This window comes from Siphateles boraxobius, unplaced genomic scaffold (genome assembly GCF_051911475.1).
Source record: "Siphateles boraxobius isolate OS27281-9 unplaced genomic scaffold, OSU_SipBor_1 26, whole genome shotgun sequence".
Lineage (NCBI taxonomy): Eukaryota > Metazoa > Chordata > Actinopteri > Cypriniformes > Leuciscidae > Siphateles > Siphateles boraxobius.
Genome location: NW_027508876.1, coordinates 17,516,575 through 17,537,500, shown reverse-complemented (window position 1 = coordinate 17,537,500; position 20,926 = coordinate 17,516,575). Strand labels below are relative to the sequence as shown.

General features: G+C 37.3%; 3 protein-coding genes across 4 annotated transcripts in view; all 3 read left to right on the top strand.

Annotated features, from left to right (window-relative positions):
* tnfrsf11a (tumor necrosis factor receptor superfamily, member 11a, NFKB activator) overlaps nucleotides 1-4,909 on the top strand; it is a 15,515-nt gene extending 10,606 nt beyond the window's left edge. Inside the window, exons 9-10 of one of the 2 annotated variants that reach the window (XM_077244541.1) lie at nucleotides 1-443; nucleotides 3,951-4,909. The exon at nucleotides 1-443 is cut by the window's left edge and continues 272 nt beyond it. In XM_077244541.1, coding sequence (XP_077100656.1) covers nucleotides 1-443; nucleotides 3,951-4,237 — 730 coding nt within the window. In that variant the 3' untranslated portion in view covers nucleotides 4,238-4,909. The remainder of the gene's footprint in view (nucleotides 444-3,950) is intronic. The other variant, XM_077244542.1, reaches the window with a different exon arrangement.
* Nucleotides 4,910-6,774: 1,865 nt separating this feature from the next.
* Nucleotides 6,775-11,383, top strand: LOC143751814 (retinol dehydrogenase 12). The gene is made up of 7 exons (XM_077244539.1): nucleotides 6,775-6,863; nucleotides 7,401-7,516; nucleotides 7,707-7,862; nucleotides 7,991-8,095; nucleotides 8,222-8,431; nucleotides 10,119-10,305; nucleotides 10,524-11,383. Exons 1-7 carry the CDS (start codon nucleotides 6,775-6,777, stop codon nucleotides 10,624-10,626), a joined length of 966 nt encoding a protein of 321 aa, XP_077100654.1. The 3' UTR covers nucleotides 10,627-11,383.
* A 156-nt stretch (nucleotides 11,384-11,539) lies between these two features.
* LOC143751816 (retinol dehydrogenase 12) lies at nucleotides 11,540-20,849 on the top strand. Its single transcript, XM_077244540.1, has 7 exons — nucleotides 11,540-12,056; nucleotides 12,746-12,861; nucleotides 13,674-13,829; nucleotides 14,018-14,122; nucleotides 15,571-15,780; nucleotides 20,331-20,523; nucleotides 20,713-20,849. Exons 1-7 carry the CDS (start codon nucleotides 12,043-12,045, stop codon nucleotides 20,813-20,815), a joined length of 897 nt encoding a protein of 298 aa, XP_077100655.1. The 5' UTR covers nucleotides 11,540-12,042; the 3' UTR covers nucleotides 20,816-20,849.
* The last annotated feature ends 77 nt before the right edge of the window (nucleotides 20,850-20,926 follow it).

Sequence of the window (20,926 nt, the reverse complement as noted above, 5' to 3'; positions counted from 1 at the left end):
TGGAGAGAACGAGGACTGCAGTCAGCTGGTAGCCACGGGCCTGGCGTCGTGCTGCTCCTGCAGGACAGGGGAGGCCACAGGAAAAGTGCAGGTTATCGGCCTGAAAGAGCCTCTGCTGTGTGAGAGCTGCTCACTGGACGGCCTGCCCGCATGCGATTATGCGGATCTGCAGCGCTCGCAGGAACTCTATCTGGACTACAGCAGCCCTGCTGGCAAGGAAGCCATGTCGGAGATGAGAGGCGTCTACGGGGACCGAGGTTTGGTCGAGGGGCTGTATAGACAGAACGAACCTTGTTGCTGCAGCATAGACTCCACCAGCGTTCCGCCTTTGCCGTCTGTCAGCGCTAATGACCAGGGCCGTTCACTGATCCACAGCGATGACCACAAACTGTCGGACCCTGACGTGGAGTACCAGAACCAGTGCTCAGATGCCCTCACATCTGGTAAGACATTAACACTTGCAAAAATATTGACAAAATAAATGAGAAGTTGTCTGTGCATCTGAGGTATTTGAAGCTGTTGCTAGTCATAGTCCAGTACACAGGATTCTGTTGAACTCATTTGGCACGTTAATGTCAGATTTACAAGCACTGTCGTGCGATTCTATTCCAATTGGGCAAAAACAGTATGATATGATGAAAGATTGGAAACGATCAAAGTCATAACCTCTCAGTGATAGTGGGTTAAAATGCAGTGTGGGAGTCATTTTGGATACAGATGTCTGAGCTAACAAACTGTATCAGCTGATGTATTGCATTGATTTACTCATATTGCATGTCTAGATTACTGGATCCATCTGTAAAACCTTTAAAAGTGCTAGAAAAAACAGCCCTTATTATATGTGTGTCTTTCTTTACTAATAAATGTAACTACTACTAATAAATTAATATATAAATAATATTATATAATTGTATTTAGAACATAATTATTTGTATAAATAAAAGTAAAAATATATATCAGTAATAAATATGAATGAATATAATATATATAAAAAAGTGACAGTAATGACAATGAAATGTTATAAAAGATTTCTGTTTACAAAATGCTGTTCTTTTGAACTTTCTATTCATCACAGAATCCTGAAAAAAATGCATCACGGTTTTCAACATTGATAATAATAAGAAATGTTTATTGAGCAGTGAGCACCAAATCAGGATATTAGAATGATTACTGAAGGATCATGTGACACTGAAGGATGAGTAAATTGCCATCACAGGAATAAATCATATTTTAAAATATATTTATTACAAAAACAGTTATTTTAAATTGTGATAATATTTCACTGTATTACTGTTTTTATTGTATTTTTTATTTTAAAAAGTTGCAGTATTGGTGAACATAAGACCCCCCCCCCCCCCCCCCCCATAAAAAATGTTGAAATTTTAGATAATTTCTTATTTAGATTTATAATCATAAGTATTGGTAAAATAAATGTTCCATTTCAATAAAGTTATTTCAAAGTGTCTGTTTTACTCGTATTCCATCCTATTGTTATTAATTACATCTCTGCAAATGAATTACACAATGTATAAACGTGTAGCTCATTAGTATTATTCAGTAATTTCTTATGTAAATACACAGTAACCTGAACACTATAAAATAAAGCATTACATCTTGTATTAATAATTAGAACAAGCACATTCAGGTCATGTGCATTCCAGTAAGTCGTGTTTGTGAAAATATGGCAGGCAGCCACAGCAAAGAGTGGGAGTAGGGTCCATTATGGAATAGCGGCAAATGACTAAAAGATGTGTGAAATGTGAGTCACTGATAGTCTGTGTGTATATTGAGAAAAAAAAAGGAACCATATAATCTGCCCATGTTGAAGTTTTAAGTGGAAGGAAGCTGTTTCGTTGCTCAAAAGGGATTGACACAAAACAGCTCTTTTTTTTGCCATGTCAGTGCTTATGTGGCATTATTAGCTTCCAGTTTGTAATGTAGACTATTTATGGAGACCAGTGAACATCTAAAGTTGTAGTGCAGCGTATTCACACGCAAGACATCACAAGACTACAAAGCCGTTTCCTTGTATGACTAAATAATATGGTTACATTAATATGCAAAATGTTTAGCCTTGAACATTTTCCTGTTCATCTTTCAGGAGTGCTAATCAGGGTTTATAGTGTTAACTACTGTAACATAAAAGTCTGAAAATATATATGTAAGTTTTCTTTATATAATGTGTGTATATATATATATGATTACATTTAAATATATATATATATATAATATTCAAAAATCTAACCTTTTATTGAAGTAAAAGTATTGAAAGTGGGGGGAAAATCACATTATGAAATAAATGTTTTTTCTCCAAAACACATTGGGAACAATTATTTGCCCCCTTTTATTAAATACTTTTTGCAACCTCCTTTTCCCAAGATAACAGCTCTGAGTCTTCTCCTATAATGTCGGATGAGTTTGGAGAACAGCTGACAAGAGATCAGAGACCATTCCTCCATACAGAATCTCCAGATCCTTCACATTCCCAGATCCTTGTTGGTGATCCTTGTCACTGTCCTGTTGGAAGATCCAAACATGGCCTGTTATAAGATTTCTAGCGCAGGCTGTCAGGTTTTGATTTTTTGACATGATGCCATGTATCTGAACAAGATGTCCAGGACTTCCAGCAGAAAAATATGCCCACAACATTAAAGATAGAGCAGAGTATTTCAGTACACATGGGGCACTTTTTTATCCCTGTGTGCACCAAACCCATATTAAGTGTTTGCTGCCAAAAAAAAGCTATTTTTTTGTTTCATCTGTCCATAGAACGTTTGAAAAGCAACTGACACTACTGGAACTTCAAACAGGACGGGTTCTATGGTCAGATGAAACAAAATAAATAGCTTTTTTGGCAGCAAACAATAAGTACCCCATGTGTACCCCAAAAAAAAAAGTACCCCATGTGTAAAATAAAATGCACTGTCTTTAATGTTGTGGGCCTATTTTTCTGCCCTTTATTGTTGTGGGCATATGCATCTTGTTCAGATACATGGCATCATGGATTTGATCAAATACCAACAGATAAAAAATACATCCTGTGTACACCCTACACCCTAGAAATCTTATAACAGGCCATGTTTGGATCTTCCAACAGGACAGTGATCCAAAAACAAACATCAAAATCAAAACAAAAATGGGTCACTGAGCACTATAGAACATTAGAAGGTTGAAGAAGCGCCAACAAGGATCTGGGAATGTGAAGGATCTGGGAATGTGAAGGATCTGGAGATTCTGTATGGAGGAATGGTCTCTGATCTCTTGTCAGTTGTTCTCCAAACTCATCCGACATTATAGGAGAAGACACAGAGCTGTTATCTTGGGAAAAGGAGGTTGCAAAAAGTATTTAATAAAAGGGTGCAAATAATTGTTCTCAATGTGTTTTGGAGAAAAACATTTATTTCATATTATGATTTTCCCCCCACTTTCGATTCTTTTACTTCAATGAAAGGTTCGATTTGTGCTATTTTTTGTAATAAAATATCAAAAGGATTAACAATGCAGATTTATTTTTTACAGCCATCTTTGATCATATTTACCAAGGGGGCCAAAAATCGGTTTGACAGCAAAAAAAAAAAAAAAAACACACACACATATATATATATATATATATATATATATATATATATATATATATATATATATATATATATATATATAATGAAACCAAACGAAAATGAGAAATTAGCTGAAATTAAATAAGTTTAGTTGAAGTACTAAAATTACAACAACAAAAATATATATAAAAAAATGAATGCTGTAAATATAAAACTAAAATCCAATTCAAAATATGAACAAAAACTATAATAGTATATCAATGGTACTAAAATAACACTGGTGTTAATTTGTCTCCAGGAAAGGAATGAATATTTAGTTCATGGAAATATTGCATACTATTTCTGCCACCTTCCGCTAACACCAGTTCTGATGCATTGCCTGTTTTTCGTCAGGTCAGGTGACAGGAAACAACAACACTACTTTTATCTCCAGCGGGCAGGTGATGAACTTCAGCGGTGAGGTCATCGTGGTCTACGTCAGTCAGACATCACTGGGCAGCAGCGGGGGGACAGACGAACCCTTCAGCTGCCCGGTTCAGGAACAGTCTAATGAGGACAGCTTTCCAAGTGAGCCCAAATCTAACACAAGCACAACACCGCAGGCCAAGAACACAAACGGACACGTGGAAAAACACCTGCCCGTACAGGAAATGACTAGCGACTGGTCCTGGCAGAAATAAAAAAAGGTGCAAACATTTCCTACTGGACATGAATGGACTTTTTTAAAATGATTATTATTGATTCATGTTCTCTGTATGAGTGCTATTCATGAAAAAAAAATGCTATGCATTTGTTGACCTACGTATTTATATAGAATAAATTAGGTACTTGTCAGCTTTTGAGAGGATTTCTATGGTGCGGATGCTATTGATCTGATGACAGTAAAAGTCCAGAACATTGATTTCAGAATAAAAGGTGGTTTGGAAGCCAAAGCCATGAAGCCAAACTCAGGCCACAAACGTAGCCACCACAACAAAAGCTTGATGTTTTTCATTGTTCCTTTCTCCTGGCCTTCTCTGAATCTGAGCTATCGTCCCATACCTCATGGCAAGAACCATTTTATGGTGTTGTTAAATCTCAGACTAGTTAGTAACATGGATAAGACAAATGGGGATGTTGATTTGTGGTGTTTATATTTTTTAAAAACTATTTGTTAATCATCTTTTTGTTATTTATCGTGCCTTTTCTTGTGCCGCAAACCCGACAAGTCAGTCTGACTGGAGCAGAACATGTTATCACGGACATTATTCACAAACATAATGTATATAGTGATTGAAAAATCAATGTTCTGATACACTAATAGTGATTTTCTCCACCCATTACTGTAAATAAAGCTTGTTTGTATGAAACAATTTCTTTCCCTTAAATGAGTGTGATGGTATGAGAAAGATATTTGGTTTAGTGATAAGCTGTGTTTATTGCTTGTGCATCACTAACCACATGTGCAGTAAAACCTCAGTATTCGAGTATAACCAATGTTGACATAATGCCTATATAAATAACTGAATCGCTACCAGCTGTCGCGAGCTCAATGCAAACTCAAGTACAGTGTTTAGCCACATGAGGTGAGAATCCCACCAAAGGCTGCTGGATGTTCAGCTGTGATTGGGATAATCACGATTCTGGGATGGCAACAGACACAAACAATGAAAAATTGTTGTTGAGTTCTGTCTGCCAAAACAGGAAGTTATGACTGGTTTTTAATGTGGTTCGGAACCTTCAGGCACATTTGGTGACTCGTGACTAACAATGAATGTTGAATTGTCCTGCCATCTAGTGGAAAGCTATTGTAATAAGCGTAGGAATTTGTGGAAATGGATACACTAGTGAGGGGCCACCTAAAGGCAGCTATATTCATAGAAAAATAGTAAAATAAAAAAATAAGACATTTTGAAAACATTTTGTTTACACTTTATTTGGTAACAATTTATTTCACAGTGTCCTTGTTACATGTTAGATGTAGTTACTGTAGTAATAACTCGAAATTATGCATAATAAACCTACATGTTACTAACCCTAAACCAAACCCCGATCCTAATGCGAACCCTATAGTAAGTACATGTAGTTAATTATTATTTTACTATTTAAAAAAAAGGATGTAAAAAATCTCAATTATGCATAATTTACTGTTATTACTATGGTAAGTACATGTAACATATGTAACAAGGACACTGTAAAATAAAGTGTTACCCTAAATTCTTACACATATCAGCTGGTCATCAAGTGTGTGTGTGTGTGTGTGTGTGTGTGTGTGTGTGTGTGTGTGTGTGTGTGTGTGTGTGTGTGTGTGTGTGTGTGTGTGCTGTCAAATCGATTAACCACGATCGCATGTAACATAAACATTTCTGTTTACATAATATGTGTGTGTGTGTGTATATATATATATATATATATATATATATATATATACTGTATATTACGTGTGTGTGTGTTTGTACAATATACACACAGACATATTATGTAAACAAACTTACGTTACATGCGATCGTGATTAATTGATTTGGCAGCATACATATATTTCTTTATTATTATTATTTTTTATTATTGAATATGACTGCTCTTATCTGCAGAGAATTGGGAATCTAGGGGAAGCCCACTGAAAAAGAGATATGGATCATTCTTGTTGGTCACTGTTAAGGGTGTCACTGTCAGTGATCCTCATATGTTACACTCATGTCCTAACAGATCATGTGCTATCAGGTGATGGGAGAACCCCAGGTTTGGACACAGGTGCTCCTCTGGCTTGGCTGGAAACTACCTGATTTTTTTAAGATGAAAAATTGAACTGAGTTTCCCATCATTAAAGATCGAACAGCACTCACTGGCATTGGTGTGTAGTTTTTGGCCATTTTAAGGTTCACTCAAATCTACTGTGGTTGCCAAAGGATGTTTTTGTGAAATAAAACAGCAGTGCCTTTGACAAAAAATACCGCTATTGATTTAGTGTTAAAAGGAAGGAAAGTTCTTTAAAATCAAGTGAAAAATTTTGCCGGTGGGGATCATTTTGTGTAAGAGTTTCCTGGAATATGTTCAGTGAGTGTAGCCAGTAGGTCACACACACCACTTTATTTAGCAGCGTGGCCTTTCAGATATATGCGATAAAGCGAATAAATTTATTTTGCATGCAAAACATGATCAATTCGTTCTGAACTCAGTAAAAAGAAAGGGGATTTTCTGTCCTCCTTATTCAAGTACAAATGACACTCGAGCATTTATTATGACACTCAGTATCATGAGAAGCTGTGAAAAAGATCCTTCTAGCTGGTTCACATGTAATGCAACTTTTGAGAAAATGAATGTGTTAAGGTAAGGTGCTTTTTATTAAATCAGTATATTAAACTTAATTGAGAGAGACTGAAATTTATAGTATCAATTATTATTTCGGATTATTATTTTTATTAATAATACAAATGTATTTATTTTTATTCTAAAAAAACAGTGTAATTAAACGAATTAAGAGAAATGTAAATATTTATTATTATTACAAATGTACTTATATTTTATTTTAAATAATCAGTATACTTACCTTGATTATTATATATTGAAATGTATATATATTTTTTTATCATAAATCATTTATTTGAATAATAATGTTTATTTTATTTTAAGTAACCAGTATAATTCTAACAGATATGGAAATATTAGCATGTATTATAATATTATTAATAGAAATGTTTATTAATTATTATTAGTAGTAGCCTAGTAGTATAAAATAAACTATTATAAATATGCGTATAACATTAAAGAAAATATGTATTCATATTTTCCTCTAATATTCATAATGGTAGTATCTGACATCTGCCTCTGAAGGGTATATTGCTTAATATTATGTATTATTTTCAGAGGGCTTTACACCAAAGGCTGGTCATCTGATATTCGGTTAGATGGAAAAACTGCTATAGTGACTGGAGCAAACACTGGGATTGGGAAAGAAACGGCGAAGGATCTGGCAAAGCGGGGTGGGTACTGTGGCCAAAAACTTCCTTCCTTTCATATTAGACGCACAGATTAAATATATTAGATCTGACTGCATAGCCATTTGATCTGATATTTAGGCCTATCCAGAATATTTTCCCCCTGAAATTGCTCAAAAGAATGTAGCCTACGAGTTTTTCAAATAATGGAACAAAGCGTGTCATTAATCCCGAGGCGCGCGGGTGATCCTGGCCTGCAGAGACATGGTGAAGGCTGAGCAGGCCGCCAGTGACATCAGCAGAGACGTGGATAACGCCATCGTGGTGGTTCGGAAACTGGACCTGGCCAACACTAAATCCATCTGTGATTTTGCTGAACTTATTTACAACAGTGAGTTAAGGTTGAAGAATTTTTTTTTTAAATAAATAAATAATAGGCTTAATATGTAGGCTAAATATGCAATGCATCACATTTAAATCTTATCTGATCTTTAAAATAGTTATTCTATTTTATTTTAGCTGAAAAGTCTCTGCATTTGCTCATTAATAACGCCGGAGTGGCAATCTGCCCATATTCCACAACAGCAGACGGCTTTGAGACACAGTTTGGAGTCAATCATTTAGGTATGATTAAGTGCACTAGTCATTCTCATTCTTTCAAACAATATCAAAGAATCCTTATTTGTTGTTAAGCAGCTATAGAGTTTGTTCACTCTTGACATGTGATGTATGACTCCTTTTCTTCCTCAGGACATTTCTTTCTCACGTTCCTCCTAATGGATCTGTTGAAGCATTCAGCTCCTTCTAGAGTGATTAATGTCTCCTCATTGGTTCACCCCATGGGAAAGATCGACTTTGAGGACCTGAACGGTGAGAAAGGCTATCATCCCGTGAAGGCCTACGTACAGAGCAAACTGGCCAACGTACTTTTCACACGAGAGCTGGCCACGAGAGTGGAAGGTAAGAGCCAGCATGTAATCATGCATAAAACATTGGCTAAGTGAGATCCAAAAATCAGATTCCACATCAAATCTAGGATTTATTTGTAATGTTTTGGGAATCTGGAGAAAAAAAAGGAAACTAGGCTACCTTTAAAGGGTCCGCTCACGCAAAGAAAACGTTTACATAGAAAGTTTTAAAGGAGCAGTAAGCGATTTCTGAGAATCATTGACACCGTTAATATTTGACATCAACCCAAACAAACACACCCCTCCCTTCATTGTTCCGCCCCCAAAATGCACAATGCAAGAGTGGATGTTAGCAAAAGCGAAGCAAAATAAAGCTTTAGGAACATGATGAACGAATGACAAGGAAGAACAAAAAATGAACATACAGTACACGAATATACACAACAAAAGAGTTTGTTGTTAGTCGCCAGCAGCACACACTCAAAACTAGGGCTGCAACCTACAATTATTTTGATTATCGATTAATCTGTCAATTATTTTTCCGATTAATCGGATGAAATATACATCCAAAATTATTTTTAATCCATTGTTTTAACAATGTTATTCCATATCCTGCCCAATGCTGTCCTCCAAACAATTTGTAGTATAAAGCCTATGAAATCAAATATGGTGAATTTATGTAGGCTATGCACTGCAAAGCAAAAAAGGGTTCAAATACAAACATTAAATTCTGAACCTTAAAACAACTGATTGCTGACTATTTTAAAGCAGAAATAAATTAAACGACTAAATAAAAATTCAGAGGATGCATCCTTCGAAGGATGTGGACTTCAAAGGAATTAACACCTACAGGGCGGAAGTGTTGTTAAATGTGACGGTCTAGCCTTTGTTGCCTAGTAGCTGTACAGCTGCCATTGATGACTAACAGTAACGTTTGTTCTGAACTTTTTTGAAAGTTATATTAAACTGTCTAACAATAAAACCGGGTTCACAAACTGTTTAAATATGTTGACCATGGTCAATTTCTGTATATAATAAAGAGCATAAACTATATATAAACTATATATAATCGCATCTTTAAGTAAGACATGTCAACATTTGAACCACTTTAAAAAAAACTTTTTTTAAACATTTGTATCATTCGATTTTAGAGATGCATTTTTTAGAAGTTTTTTTAAAACTTATTTTGGTGTCGTGCACGAGTCAATGAAAAACAGTGGAATGCAAAAACGCATTCTGTGTGAATGGCCCCTAAACAGACGCCCCTATACGGACATGCTTGACCCATTGTAGCTTCTCATGCATGATACAACATTCCAAAAATCTAGTGTTTAAGCTAAAAGAAGTTCAACTTTTTTTAAAAATTCTATAGACCTTGTGTATTTTTTCCATTCCACTTCCCTGCATGTCACATTTTAAACACAAAAACAGGTTCTGCATGAATGGTGCATGAGTGTCCAAGATGTCAATCATTCCCCTTTTATTTCCAGGCTATGTGACTAAATGATGACTGAAAGTGAATCTTCATTTTTGTCTGAACTATCCCTTTAAGGAGATCATAAGTGTCAGAGGGTGACGGGCAAACCTTCCAAATAATTCGTTGCTAATTGATCAGTATGCTATCCTAACATGACTGTCCCATGTTTTACCCACGGACATTCATTAAGGCAATAAGAGCGTTCTTGCACACTTTTCATTCTTCTAACTGTAGCTCATGTAGAGTGATGTTTCTGTGGCAGCGATGGGAGTGAGTGTTTATGCTGTGGATCCAGGCCTAGTGAAGACAGAGATCGTCAGGCATCTGAAGAAGACTCTACAGGTCTTTGTGAAGACATTTGGTTTCCTGATAAAAACCCCTGCAGAAGGCGCATATACCACTCTGTACTGTGCCGTTACTCCTGGCCTGCCTACTGGAACCTACTACAGGTTTGTCAGAACTAGAATACAGTATAGCTGATGCTAGCTGTTGCACTCATTAAATAATAACCTCAATGATCATCTTTCTCATAAGCAAGCATTATTGTTCACAACATGGTTTTTATTTTGCGTTAGGAATGCTAAATTTGGCAATAACCAAATGAACTGCTCTGAGTTTCGTCATGCTACTTGTTTAGTAAAATATTTTGTCTCATGATCTCTCACAGTAACTGTGCCGTGGCCCCGTGCTCCAGGGCTGCCGATGACATCAACACTGCGAGCAGACTGTGGGCTGTCAGCTGCCACCTGCTGGGGATTCGTTGGAAATGAGAAGATATGACTTCCACCTCAGCCTTATTTCATACTAATGTCCTTTTTATGAGTTATTACAACCCAGTTTCAACAGCAGCCCAGTTGAGCCCTCTCTGTATTCATGTGTTATACTAATTTAGTGATATTTTGGATGTTATTAATTCAGAAAAACAATGTATTGAAATTTGGAAGCTGAAAAATCCAGCAGACTACTATGTGTTGCATGCTGGGACCAGCATACGATGCTGGTTTCTGGTTTGCTGATTCCCAGCATGGGAAGCAGGAATGCTGATGGACCACCTACACCAGCTCAGATTTGCTTGAGAACAGCATGACTATGCTGGTCCACCAGCTAGACCAAAAAGTAGCCCCGTGTATCTTCAGTAGTATTAAAAGTCAATCATCAAATTTTATTCTTCAAGACTGGTCCTAAATTTTCTAAGTCAGTTACATAAAACGGTCGATTTGTCTAGTTTGAATTTGATAAGTAAGACTGATTACCTGTCTAATCTGCTAGTTGGCCAAACTAGATGCAGTCTAAATATAGTGGCTAATTTTGTGTAACTGACCCCAGCACTCAATCCAAACTTGGACCAACATGGAATTCATGCTGGTTTATGCTGGATTTTTCAGCAAAGTATGATTATTGAAACATGCTGCGTAATTTTCTTATTAAAAGCAGCTAATGGCTAAAGTGAGTTTTTTGTAATTTGACATTAGACAAATAAACATATGCCTGGTAGACACAGTAGAAAAATAAACTAAAGCTAAATAATACTGTGTTAATGGGATATAAATGTATTGGGATGGAGTAGGCCACCTAAAATGGATAGAAAATGTTAAGTAGGCCTAGCCTAATATGAAGTGACATTAGTAAGGATAGTAGTAGGTGCAAACGAGAGCAGATAGAAAACAAAAGATAAAAAAAAATGTTCATGTTCATTTAGCGATTTATTGTCACTAATAAAGTAGCCTATCTTAAACTGAATTACATTGCTTCTATGAGGTACAGTAAGACAATATTCAGTGTGCTGTGTATAGTTCGTAAGAAACATCAGGCTGACACAACAAGGACATCTAGTGGATACACAAGGTCACTGCTTTTGCACAATTTGGCTCAGTTTTAAGTGGGTGACGTAATTGTATTGTGTGTTCTGGTGACGTGTAGCGGAATGTCCAACCTCGCAAAAAAAGATTCAATTCAACAAAGCTGAGTTCAAGGCCAACACAGCGAGCGCATTGCTGCGAGCGGTGGGAGCCTGAACGGTCTTCATATTGATCTCAGTCGCGTTTCATTGGCCAGCGGACAGAGCTCTGGACGGGAGGGGCTTGAATTCGGACCGCATAGTAATATCTCATTCATAAATTACACGGATCGCTACAGCACAGCAGAGCACTACTGTCTGCTGAGGGAAACCAGAAAATATTGGAACAATGCACTCAATAAGGTAAGCATTGCGGAGTCTGAAAAACTGTATTGATACACATTTTCTTTTCGCCAAAGTGTTCATAACTGGATAAATGGGACCCAACATTGTTCTTAAACAGTATTTTTAAATTAAAATTAAAATGCCAATTACCTGTACTGGATTATACCAGTAGATGTAATTAAAATATTTTCAGAATGGGGCTAGTTGTCATATGGCTCTATCAGTCAGGAACTGAGATTTGAGTCATAAATGCAGTTACTTCAAACCTTAAATTAAGTTCACTTTTAAGAGTATTAAGTAGCTACAATATTTATAGGTCAAAACAATGGTCTGATATTTCAGAGAGTTATGTTTTTACATTATAAGTTATATTTTACATTTTAAAGTACCTTCAACCTTTTAACTGCCTTAAATTTAAGTGCAATCAACATGTTTAAGTCATTATTGCATTAAACTGACTTCAAAAAAATAGTTAAATCTTGTATAACATAAAAGAGTTGAAAATTGCTAAGTTACAACAATGTAAAAAAGAAATGTTGTCATAACTTATTGATCATATAATTTTTACAGTGTGCATTTACTTAATTCCTGAGTAATAACAATGAAACAACAAAATACACTGGAGTGACAACTACTAGCCCCGCTCTCACCTACTCCTTCACTTTATTATTCACTATGATTAACATTTGCTCTGTAATCAATTCCAGAAATTTCTTCTGTGGTCAGTGGAGCTCTTCTGTACGTCTTGATAATAAAACAGTCATAATCACAGGAGCTAATACAGGCATAGGCAAAGAGACAGCGAGAGACCTTGCCAGAAGAGGTAAGGAACTAACAGACCTCATTTTAGTTTTCAGGACATACCTCTCAACTCAATCTTGACCTTAAAAAGAAAACCTTAAAAATGCTCTGAATGATTTGATTTGTTCTGTCCGAAGCACATGCTGTGAACGGCATCGACTGCCAACCTCTTACGGGACAAAACCATGCCATGTGTGATGCCACTCTAATTAGAAGTGGGGTATGGGGAGGTTAGCTGGAATAACTGCAATCTATCACACTGTATTTGCACTATTGTTGCCGTTGACAAATTCATTTTGGATTCTTATTTCTCTTTAAAATATTGCGTAAAATCAGCATGATCTGGGGCTATAATAACAACCGCAAGGACAAATCACACTCCGTGTCCTAATGTCAAATGTGATACAATTAAAACAGCAAATACTTCATCTTATAATAAATGACAGGCTCTTGGAAGCTTTGAATGCATGCTGATAAATAAACATCAGGATTACAATGCTATCTGCCAAAGAGATGTAAAACTGTACACTTTCCCACATGGACCCTCTGAATTCCAACAAAGAAACCCTGATGCTTGCCAGCCAAATTGCTCCGAATAGTATAATAGGCGTTCTGCACAGTAATTACCAGGCAAACAGCTATTGTGTTAGCTCATCAGCCTTACATCCCAGTTTAACACCAAATGAATTATTATGCAAGGACATTTCACAGCAAGGACGTTTGCTGTAATATATAAACAGAATGATTTCAGATCCATGAAGGATAGCTACTCCTGTTGTGTGGCTTTTCGCACTGGAAAGCACATTTCTATCAGCTTCTTTATGATGTCCTCAGGAGCTCGAGTCATCATGGCCTGTCGAGACCTGGAAAAAGCAGAGTCCGCCAGAGGAGAATTAATGGAGGATTCTGGAAACCAAAACATTGTGGTGAAAAAACTTGATTTATCAGATACCAAATCCATCAGAGCATTCGCAGAACTCATAAACAAGGGTGAGTAAGACATCTGACTATTAGTTTAAATGCATTGTTATGTATGTATTTCCTTGGAGTAAGTGACATTAATATAATTATTGTATTCATATTAAGATTACACATTTATATGAATAGTAATAATATAATATAAAATGTATGCAATTTGCTAATGGGTTTTAATCTTTTTTTTATTTTTTTTATTTTAGAGGAGAAGCAAGTTAACATCCTGATCAACAATGCTGGAATCATGATGTGCCCATATTCAAAAACTGCAGATGGCTTCGAGATGCAGTTTGGTGTAAACCATTTAGGTAAAGACTTTGATATCTTACAGTATGTACATGCATACACTCTCTACATAGTACAGCGTTATTTCACAAATTGAGAGTTGCAGCAGGTGAAATGAAGAGATGGATTTACGCACAGCAGTGCAGATTTAATAACAAAATTCGAAGAATAAAATACCCAGGATTTCTCACAAATAACTTATGAACAGGAACAGAACAACCCTCAAACACATGGACGTGAATGGTGACCTGAACAAAACAGAGTTAATCAATAGACCAAGTTAATCAAACATCCTGAAGCCAAGGAGACAAACCAAGAACAGGAATAAGGAAACAGAAAACAGAGCAAAACAACTCACTGTAAAACAAACAGATAAAACATAAAAGAACCCTGACAATTATGTTGATGAATTTTATATTATCTTTATATTTATATTATGAAGTTTGGACAGGACATGTTGAAGGATTTATTCTTTATTTTTTATATCATGGCCATAAAAAGATGCATCTGAAATTTTGTACATTTCATGAAAAACTTCCTTTGCTTCCAATAATAAGGTGTATCGTATATAAAATATCTTTCAAAAGTTTTTTGAAAGAAGTCTCATGCTCAACCAGGCTGCATTTATTTGATTAAAACTACAGTAAAAACAGTAATATTGTGAAATATTACTACATTCTAAGGTGACTGTTTTCTATTTTACAGTAACATATTTGAAAATGTTTTAAAAATTTAAATTTAATAAAAAAAAAGTAAAAATGTATTCCTGTGATGGCAAAGCTGAATTTTCAGCATCATTACCCCATTCTTTAGTGTCACATAATCCTTAAGAAATCTTTCTAATATGCTGATTTGCTGCTCGAGAGACATTACTGCTTCTGAAACAAAACAGTTTTCCTACATTTTTTTCAGGATTTTTTGATTAATAGAAAGTGCACAAGAACATAATATTTTGTCCGTAAATGTCTGTATTTTAGAATTTAAGCCGAGGCAATTTTACAAATATCTGCGGCAATTTCAAATAATTATCAACACGTGTTTTGTAGACGTAAACACTCATTATGACTCTGGAAAAAGTAATACTATTAGTAAAATTAGATTTCCTGTATCTAATCCATAATGTTACTCTTTCTGACTAGTAATTTAACCAAGTAATTTAGTCAATAAAAGCGACTTCTTTTAAATTAAGCACAAATTGTGTTTGGTTATAGACTACCCCTATGTAAAAGACAACCTTGTTTCACAGAGGAAGTCTCAGACTTAATATTAGTGTGGAGTAGTGACCCTGTAAATTGACAGTTTGTGCTGTTTAGTTGTTTATCAGCCCAAGCTGGCTTCCTGTAGGAACCTAAACACTCACATACAGTACACATCCTTTCCATATACATCCACTTCCATGCATCAACAGGACATGAGGGACAATGAAAGGTACGACCCCTGACTATTTTTATCTTATTTAAACTACCACCAGGTCATTTTCTGCTCATCTACCTTCTGCTGGACCTCCTCAAGAAATCAACCCCCTCCAGGATCGTAAACGTGGCTTCTGTGGCCCATACGTGGGGCAGCATCCATCTTGATGACATAAACAGTGAGAAGGGTTACTCTCCGCGGAGGGCTTACGGCCAGAGCAAACTAGCTAACATCCTCTGCACACGCTCCTTGGCTAAAAGACTGCAGGGTATGTGACCTTCATAGGGCTATCAATGCTAGACTAAACATGATCCTTAAGGACACAAACTAAAGTCTTGTTTGTCTTCTCTATCCTGAACACTGCCTGATTTGGTATGCGAGTACAGCAACGTGACATTAGGGTGTGAATACTCAAGCATACTGGTTTTTATTGTCATAGAAAAAAAAGCTTTTTCTGATGTACATTGCGATAGCGACATTAAAAACACTAAATCCATAAGAAGGAGATACTATACTATGATTAAAAAAACAGAGATATGTACATCAGAAAAAGCTTCTTTTTTTTTTTTAAATGACAGTATGAATGTTAAGCGAGCTAGGACCAAAGTATCACTATACTAAAGTCGACATGAAATGGCCTCTCGAACAAAAAGAAAAAAGTTGGGTGGGACTTTATTTTGTCCATCCAGAATTGATTGGATAGTTGGATTGTTGTGGATGGCTATTGGTCGATCTCAAGTGAGTGACAGGCTGTCCCGCCCTTATGCCATAAACACGTCATCAGAGAAGAGCTGTCACTGCAAGAGGGAGGGAAAGTAATCGCTGTAAAAAATAGTTGCTGCCTCATCAACTTGGATGTTTAAGTCATTTCAACTTACATTGAATTAAACTGACTTAGAAAAATGAGTTTAATCTTGCATAACTTATAAAGAAAATTGCTTCACTTATTTTGATGAGTTAAAGCCGTGTAAAAACATAATGTTGTCAACTTATTTATCATATAATTTTTTACAGTGAGATTATGAGGATACAAAAATTAAGACATACAGGGATAAATAATTTATAATAAATATGGCAAAATTCCCCAGTAAAAAAACAAGATTGGTCAATTTTGATTTCATGGTGATTTTAAATGTGATATTTTACCCTGTGAGAATACATAATTTCAGTCAAAACCAACACAGCGGCAGAGGAATGCGCTCGGTCAGAACTGATCTCTATGTTTGTCTCTGAGTGCTTCCTTAAGGATGCAGGATTGAATGAAGCATGAGGAGAATGTCCTGTTTTCTGTGCTTATCATTGATTTAATTCATCTGACAACTCAAACTCAAGATGTAAATAACAGATGACCTGTGATCTGTTCAGAATAGCCACACAGAGATCACAAAGCAGACATTCAGCTAGAAATTCATATGAGATTCTATACCAAAGAGGGGGAAATAGCATATGAGGAAATACCAAAAGAAATTCTCACCAGTAACTCTAGTAAAAAGAAGTAATTCTCTGTGTGCACTGTTGGAGATTTATACAGATTCTGAAGTATTTTTCTTTTAAGACAATGTAGAGGAAATAAAATGAACAATTTAGAATATTGTTCCGTCATTAATTAATAACTACACAGGAACAATTGAGTAATACAGCATTTTAAAGTCAAAAACATGGTAACTCTAGTAATGACTGAAATAATTGCAAACTTTTGAGTTTTTTATAATGTTTTGGATAGTAATGACTCGTGTTACAAAATACTTAAGAAGGAAATACTATTTATTTGGATCAGTATTCTAAAGTGAAAAGCATGATAACTCTCCAGTAATTACTGAAGCTATTGTGAGCTTTGGATTATTTTTCTTCTACATTTTTGTAAGGTTTTGGATAGTAACTCCTTCCTATGGATTTTGTAGTAATTCAGCCATTACTGGTGGGTTACCATGATCTTCACTTTAGAATTAACTTTACATTATGCATTATTCACATTAATAAAAAAACATAAAACTTGTAGTTCTTGGTAGTCCTTTGGAAAGTATGAAAAAAATAGTAGTTATTGTTTGGCAATAGTGAACTACAACATTCAACTGAGCAATAATACTTATCTTCACTGTTTTTTATCAAGTCAATGTAAGAAGAACTTTTATGTTAATATTTAAAGATGAACCCTTACTAGACTGAAGTAACTTGGGTTTACTTGAATATCAATACATAATTTTTAAGAAAAATATTGTTCAATTGTTAAATCATGCTTTTGAGGAACATTTTATGTACATCAATCTCTCAATCATCATTGTTTTGCACTGAAATAGACTAGGCTATATGTTTTGCTCCCCACATCAGAATTTCTTGGCCATATATATATGGACTTTCCCTTCTCGAGTGTGAGCTCCATATTCTTCAGTATATCATTCAGTATTTTAGCCATAAAAGGTCCATAGGTCTGATGTTTTAGATTATTTTTGTAAAAAGTTTCAATAAACTGTTCCACTTCAAAATGGATTATTGATAAATAAATAAACTTGAATTGAGTCAAAAATGTACAGCTGAACCAGTGTAGGTGTAACTTGGCAGGTTGGAACATAGAAGGAGGCAGGATCCAAATGCAGCAGTAGTACTTTTATGAAATAAACTAAAGACTAGACAGACTCAAAAACTCAGACATAGCGAACGACACAACCAACCTCTAACAACATCATGAACCCACAAACAATACACAGGGTTTAAATCCAGAGACTAACAAGCTAAATAAGATAACAAGAGGGCGTGGTTAATCAGAAACACCTGGGGATACTAATAAACTAGAAAAATTACAAGGACTACAAAACATGACACAGAACAGGAAATAACTAAAGTTCACACAAGCCAAGGGAAACACAGACAGAAATCATTACATAGCCCCCCACTTAAGGAGTCGATTCCAGACACTCCTCAGAACACAATAGTCCAGGAGGGGGGTGGGTCGGAGGCGGATCCCGGGGCGGGATGGAGGGCCAGGCCCGTGGAACGGAAGAGGGCCTGAAGACTGCGACAGGACGAGAGGCCAGGGCGGCGCAGGCTGTGCAGGCGACGAGGGCGGAGACGACCCCTCGGGCGGCCAGGGCGGAGACGATCCCTCGGGTCGGCCAGGGCGGAGACGACCCCTCGGTCGGCCAGGGCGGAGACTACGACCCATCGGGTGGCCACGGCGGAGACGACGACCCATCGGGCGGCCAGGGCGGAGACGACGACCCTTCGGGCGGCCAGGGCGGTGAAGACCCTTCGGCCGGCCAGGGCGGTGAAGACCCTTCGGGCGGCCAGGGCGGTGAAGACCCCTCGGGCGGCCAGGGCGGTGAAGGATGCAGGAAGTCCTCTTCCTCCTCTTCCGTCTCCGAGAGGGTGCTGGGCTGGACAGGGCCAGCGGTGAGGGCTCTGGGCTGGACGGCGCCAGCGGTGAGGGCTCTGGGCTGGACGGCACCAGCGGAGAGGGCTCTGGGTCGGCAGAAGTGACGTGAACAGTCTCTGGGTCGGCAGAAGTGACGTGAACAGTCTCTGGGTCGGCAGATGTGACGATAACAGGCTGCGGAATGAGGGCTAATGTGGGAGAACCACGTTTCTCTTTCGTGATCCCCACAGCATATCTTGAATCACTAGTGATGTGTCCTCCCGTATCGAGGCATCGAAGCGTGTGTCGAGTAATCCGGGATGATTTCTGTGAAGCGCGTATCGAGGCTTGTGTCAGTGACGTATGTGGTTACGTTTGAAGCCTCGCAAGCCGCCTGTACCACGTGACTGCTTCAGGAAGTGGTTCGCGGTTTGGCGGTCTATTTGAAATATAAGGGCCAGCAAAATGCAATGGATTCCCCCTCACATTTTGTTGACTTGGGACTTTGCGAGTTTGTTAGCGATCTATTCAAGCTTCTTTTTTTTTGCGATGGAACCATGCGATGTCATTATAATCACACTGCAAGTTTTACATTTATTGTCCACCTGATGGCACAATAGAGCAAATGAAGCACCATGAAGCTTCGGCACATGAGTGAACCAATTGGATGGAACGCTTCAATGCTTTATGAATCTTCATCTCGCCATCACTACGAATCACTCAGTCGCAGGGCCAAGCCAATATAAAATCCTAAAGTGCAGTGGGGAGGGTGCAGTGGCATGGTTGACCCCAGTGGCTCTGATAGTCCCACTCTAAAAAATATCATGAGGCACAGAGGGTCAATAGTAACATTTGCCAGATCAATAAAATCCTATACATACTCCTCAATGGGCCGGTCTCCCTGACGGAGAAACATAATCCGTGCTACTGGATTCCTGGAGGTCATTGCTGCTGGATCCACGTTAGTGGTAGGTTCATCTGTAACGTGGAAGGTTGGAACATAGAAGGAAGCAGGATCCAAATGCAGCAGTAGTACTTTTATTAAATAAACTAAAGACTAGACAGACTCAAAAACTCAGACATAGCGAACGACACAACCAATCTCTAACAACATCATGAACCCACAAACACTGTAACAAGACACAGGGTTTTAATACAGAGACTAACAAGCAACGTTGTCAAAAAGATCCCCGTTCCGTGAAAACGGCAAAAACCGCTGTATTATGCATGCCATGCCAGTAGATGGCGATGTCACTGTAAATAAACAGTACGTTCAAAAATACGCATGCGCAGGGCGTCGTCATTTTTACAAAAAAACGTTTTGTAGTTTACATGCAGGCAATAAATGTATCATTTTCAAGTATTCAAGGATTTAATCCAAGACTTATTTCTTTAAAAAAAATTCTGTTCATATAGCAGTACCAAACTGCTATATGAACTCTTATAATGAAATATGGTCCTGTTCCTAGGCAGTGGTGTGACTGTGTACTCCCTCCATCCTGGTGTGGTGCAGTCAGAGCTGTTTAGGAACCTCAGCAAACCTGTGCAGATCGCAGTCAAGGTCTTCAGCCCCTTCACCAAGACCACTATTCAGGGGGCGCAGACCACCATCTACTGCGCTGTGGAGCCGGAGCTGGACAATGAGAGTGGAGGATATTACAGGTACAGAGCAAAGTATTATGATCAATAAAAAGAATTCTTACTCCTATTTATTTTCACGTCCCAATATGCAAACCATAATCATTTGCATTAGGTTTTTAAGATAATTAAATGGGTTTAGGTTAAACATGCAAGAGATATTATTCTATAGCTGTATTAATGATCACTAAACCTGAGGATCTTTGTTTCCAGTGACTGTGCCCCAGCACCGTGTTCAAGAGAAGCTTCAGATGATGAAATGGCTCAGAAACTCTGGGAACTCAGCTGTCAGATGCTCAGTCTTACATGGGACTGATCGAGCACTCCTCTCAGTGACTCTTTTATATGAGCGGAAATGAAAGCTTTTGTACTAATGTCATAGATAATGGAAACTGTAGTATTCATACAATGCATGACTGAATCAGCA

Coding starts and splice junctions, on each gene's coding strand:
- LOC143751814 (XM_077244539.1), top strand. CDS start 6,775: ATGACACTCAGTATCATGAGAAGCTGTGAAAAAGATCCTTCTAGCTGG. Junction 6,864..7,400: donor GAGAAAATGAATGTGTTAAG/GTAAGGTGCTTT, acceptor TATTATTTTCAG/AGGGCTTTACACCAAAGGCT. Junction 7,517..7,706: donor GAAGGATCTGGCAAAGCGGG/GTGGGTACTGTG, acceptor ATTAATCCCGAG/GCGCGCGGGTGATCCTGGCC.
- LOC143751816 (XM_077244540.1), top strand. Junction 13,830..14,017: donor CGCAGAACTCATAAACAAGG/GTGAGTAAGACA, acceptor TTTTTATTTTAG/AGGAGAAGCAAGTTAACATC. Junction 20,524..20,712: donor GAGAGTGGAGGATATTACAG/GTACAGAGCAAA, acceptor CTTTGTTTCCAG/TGACTGTGCCCCAGCACCGT.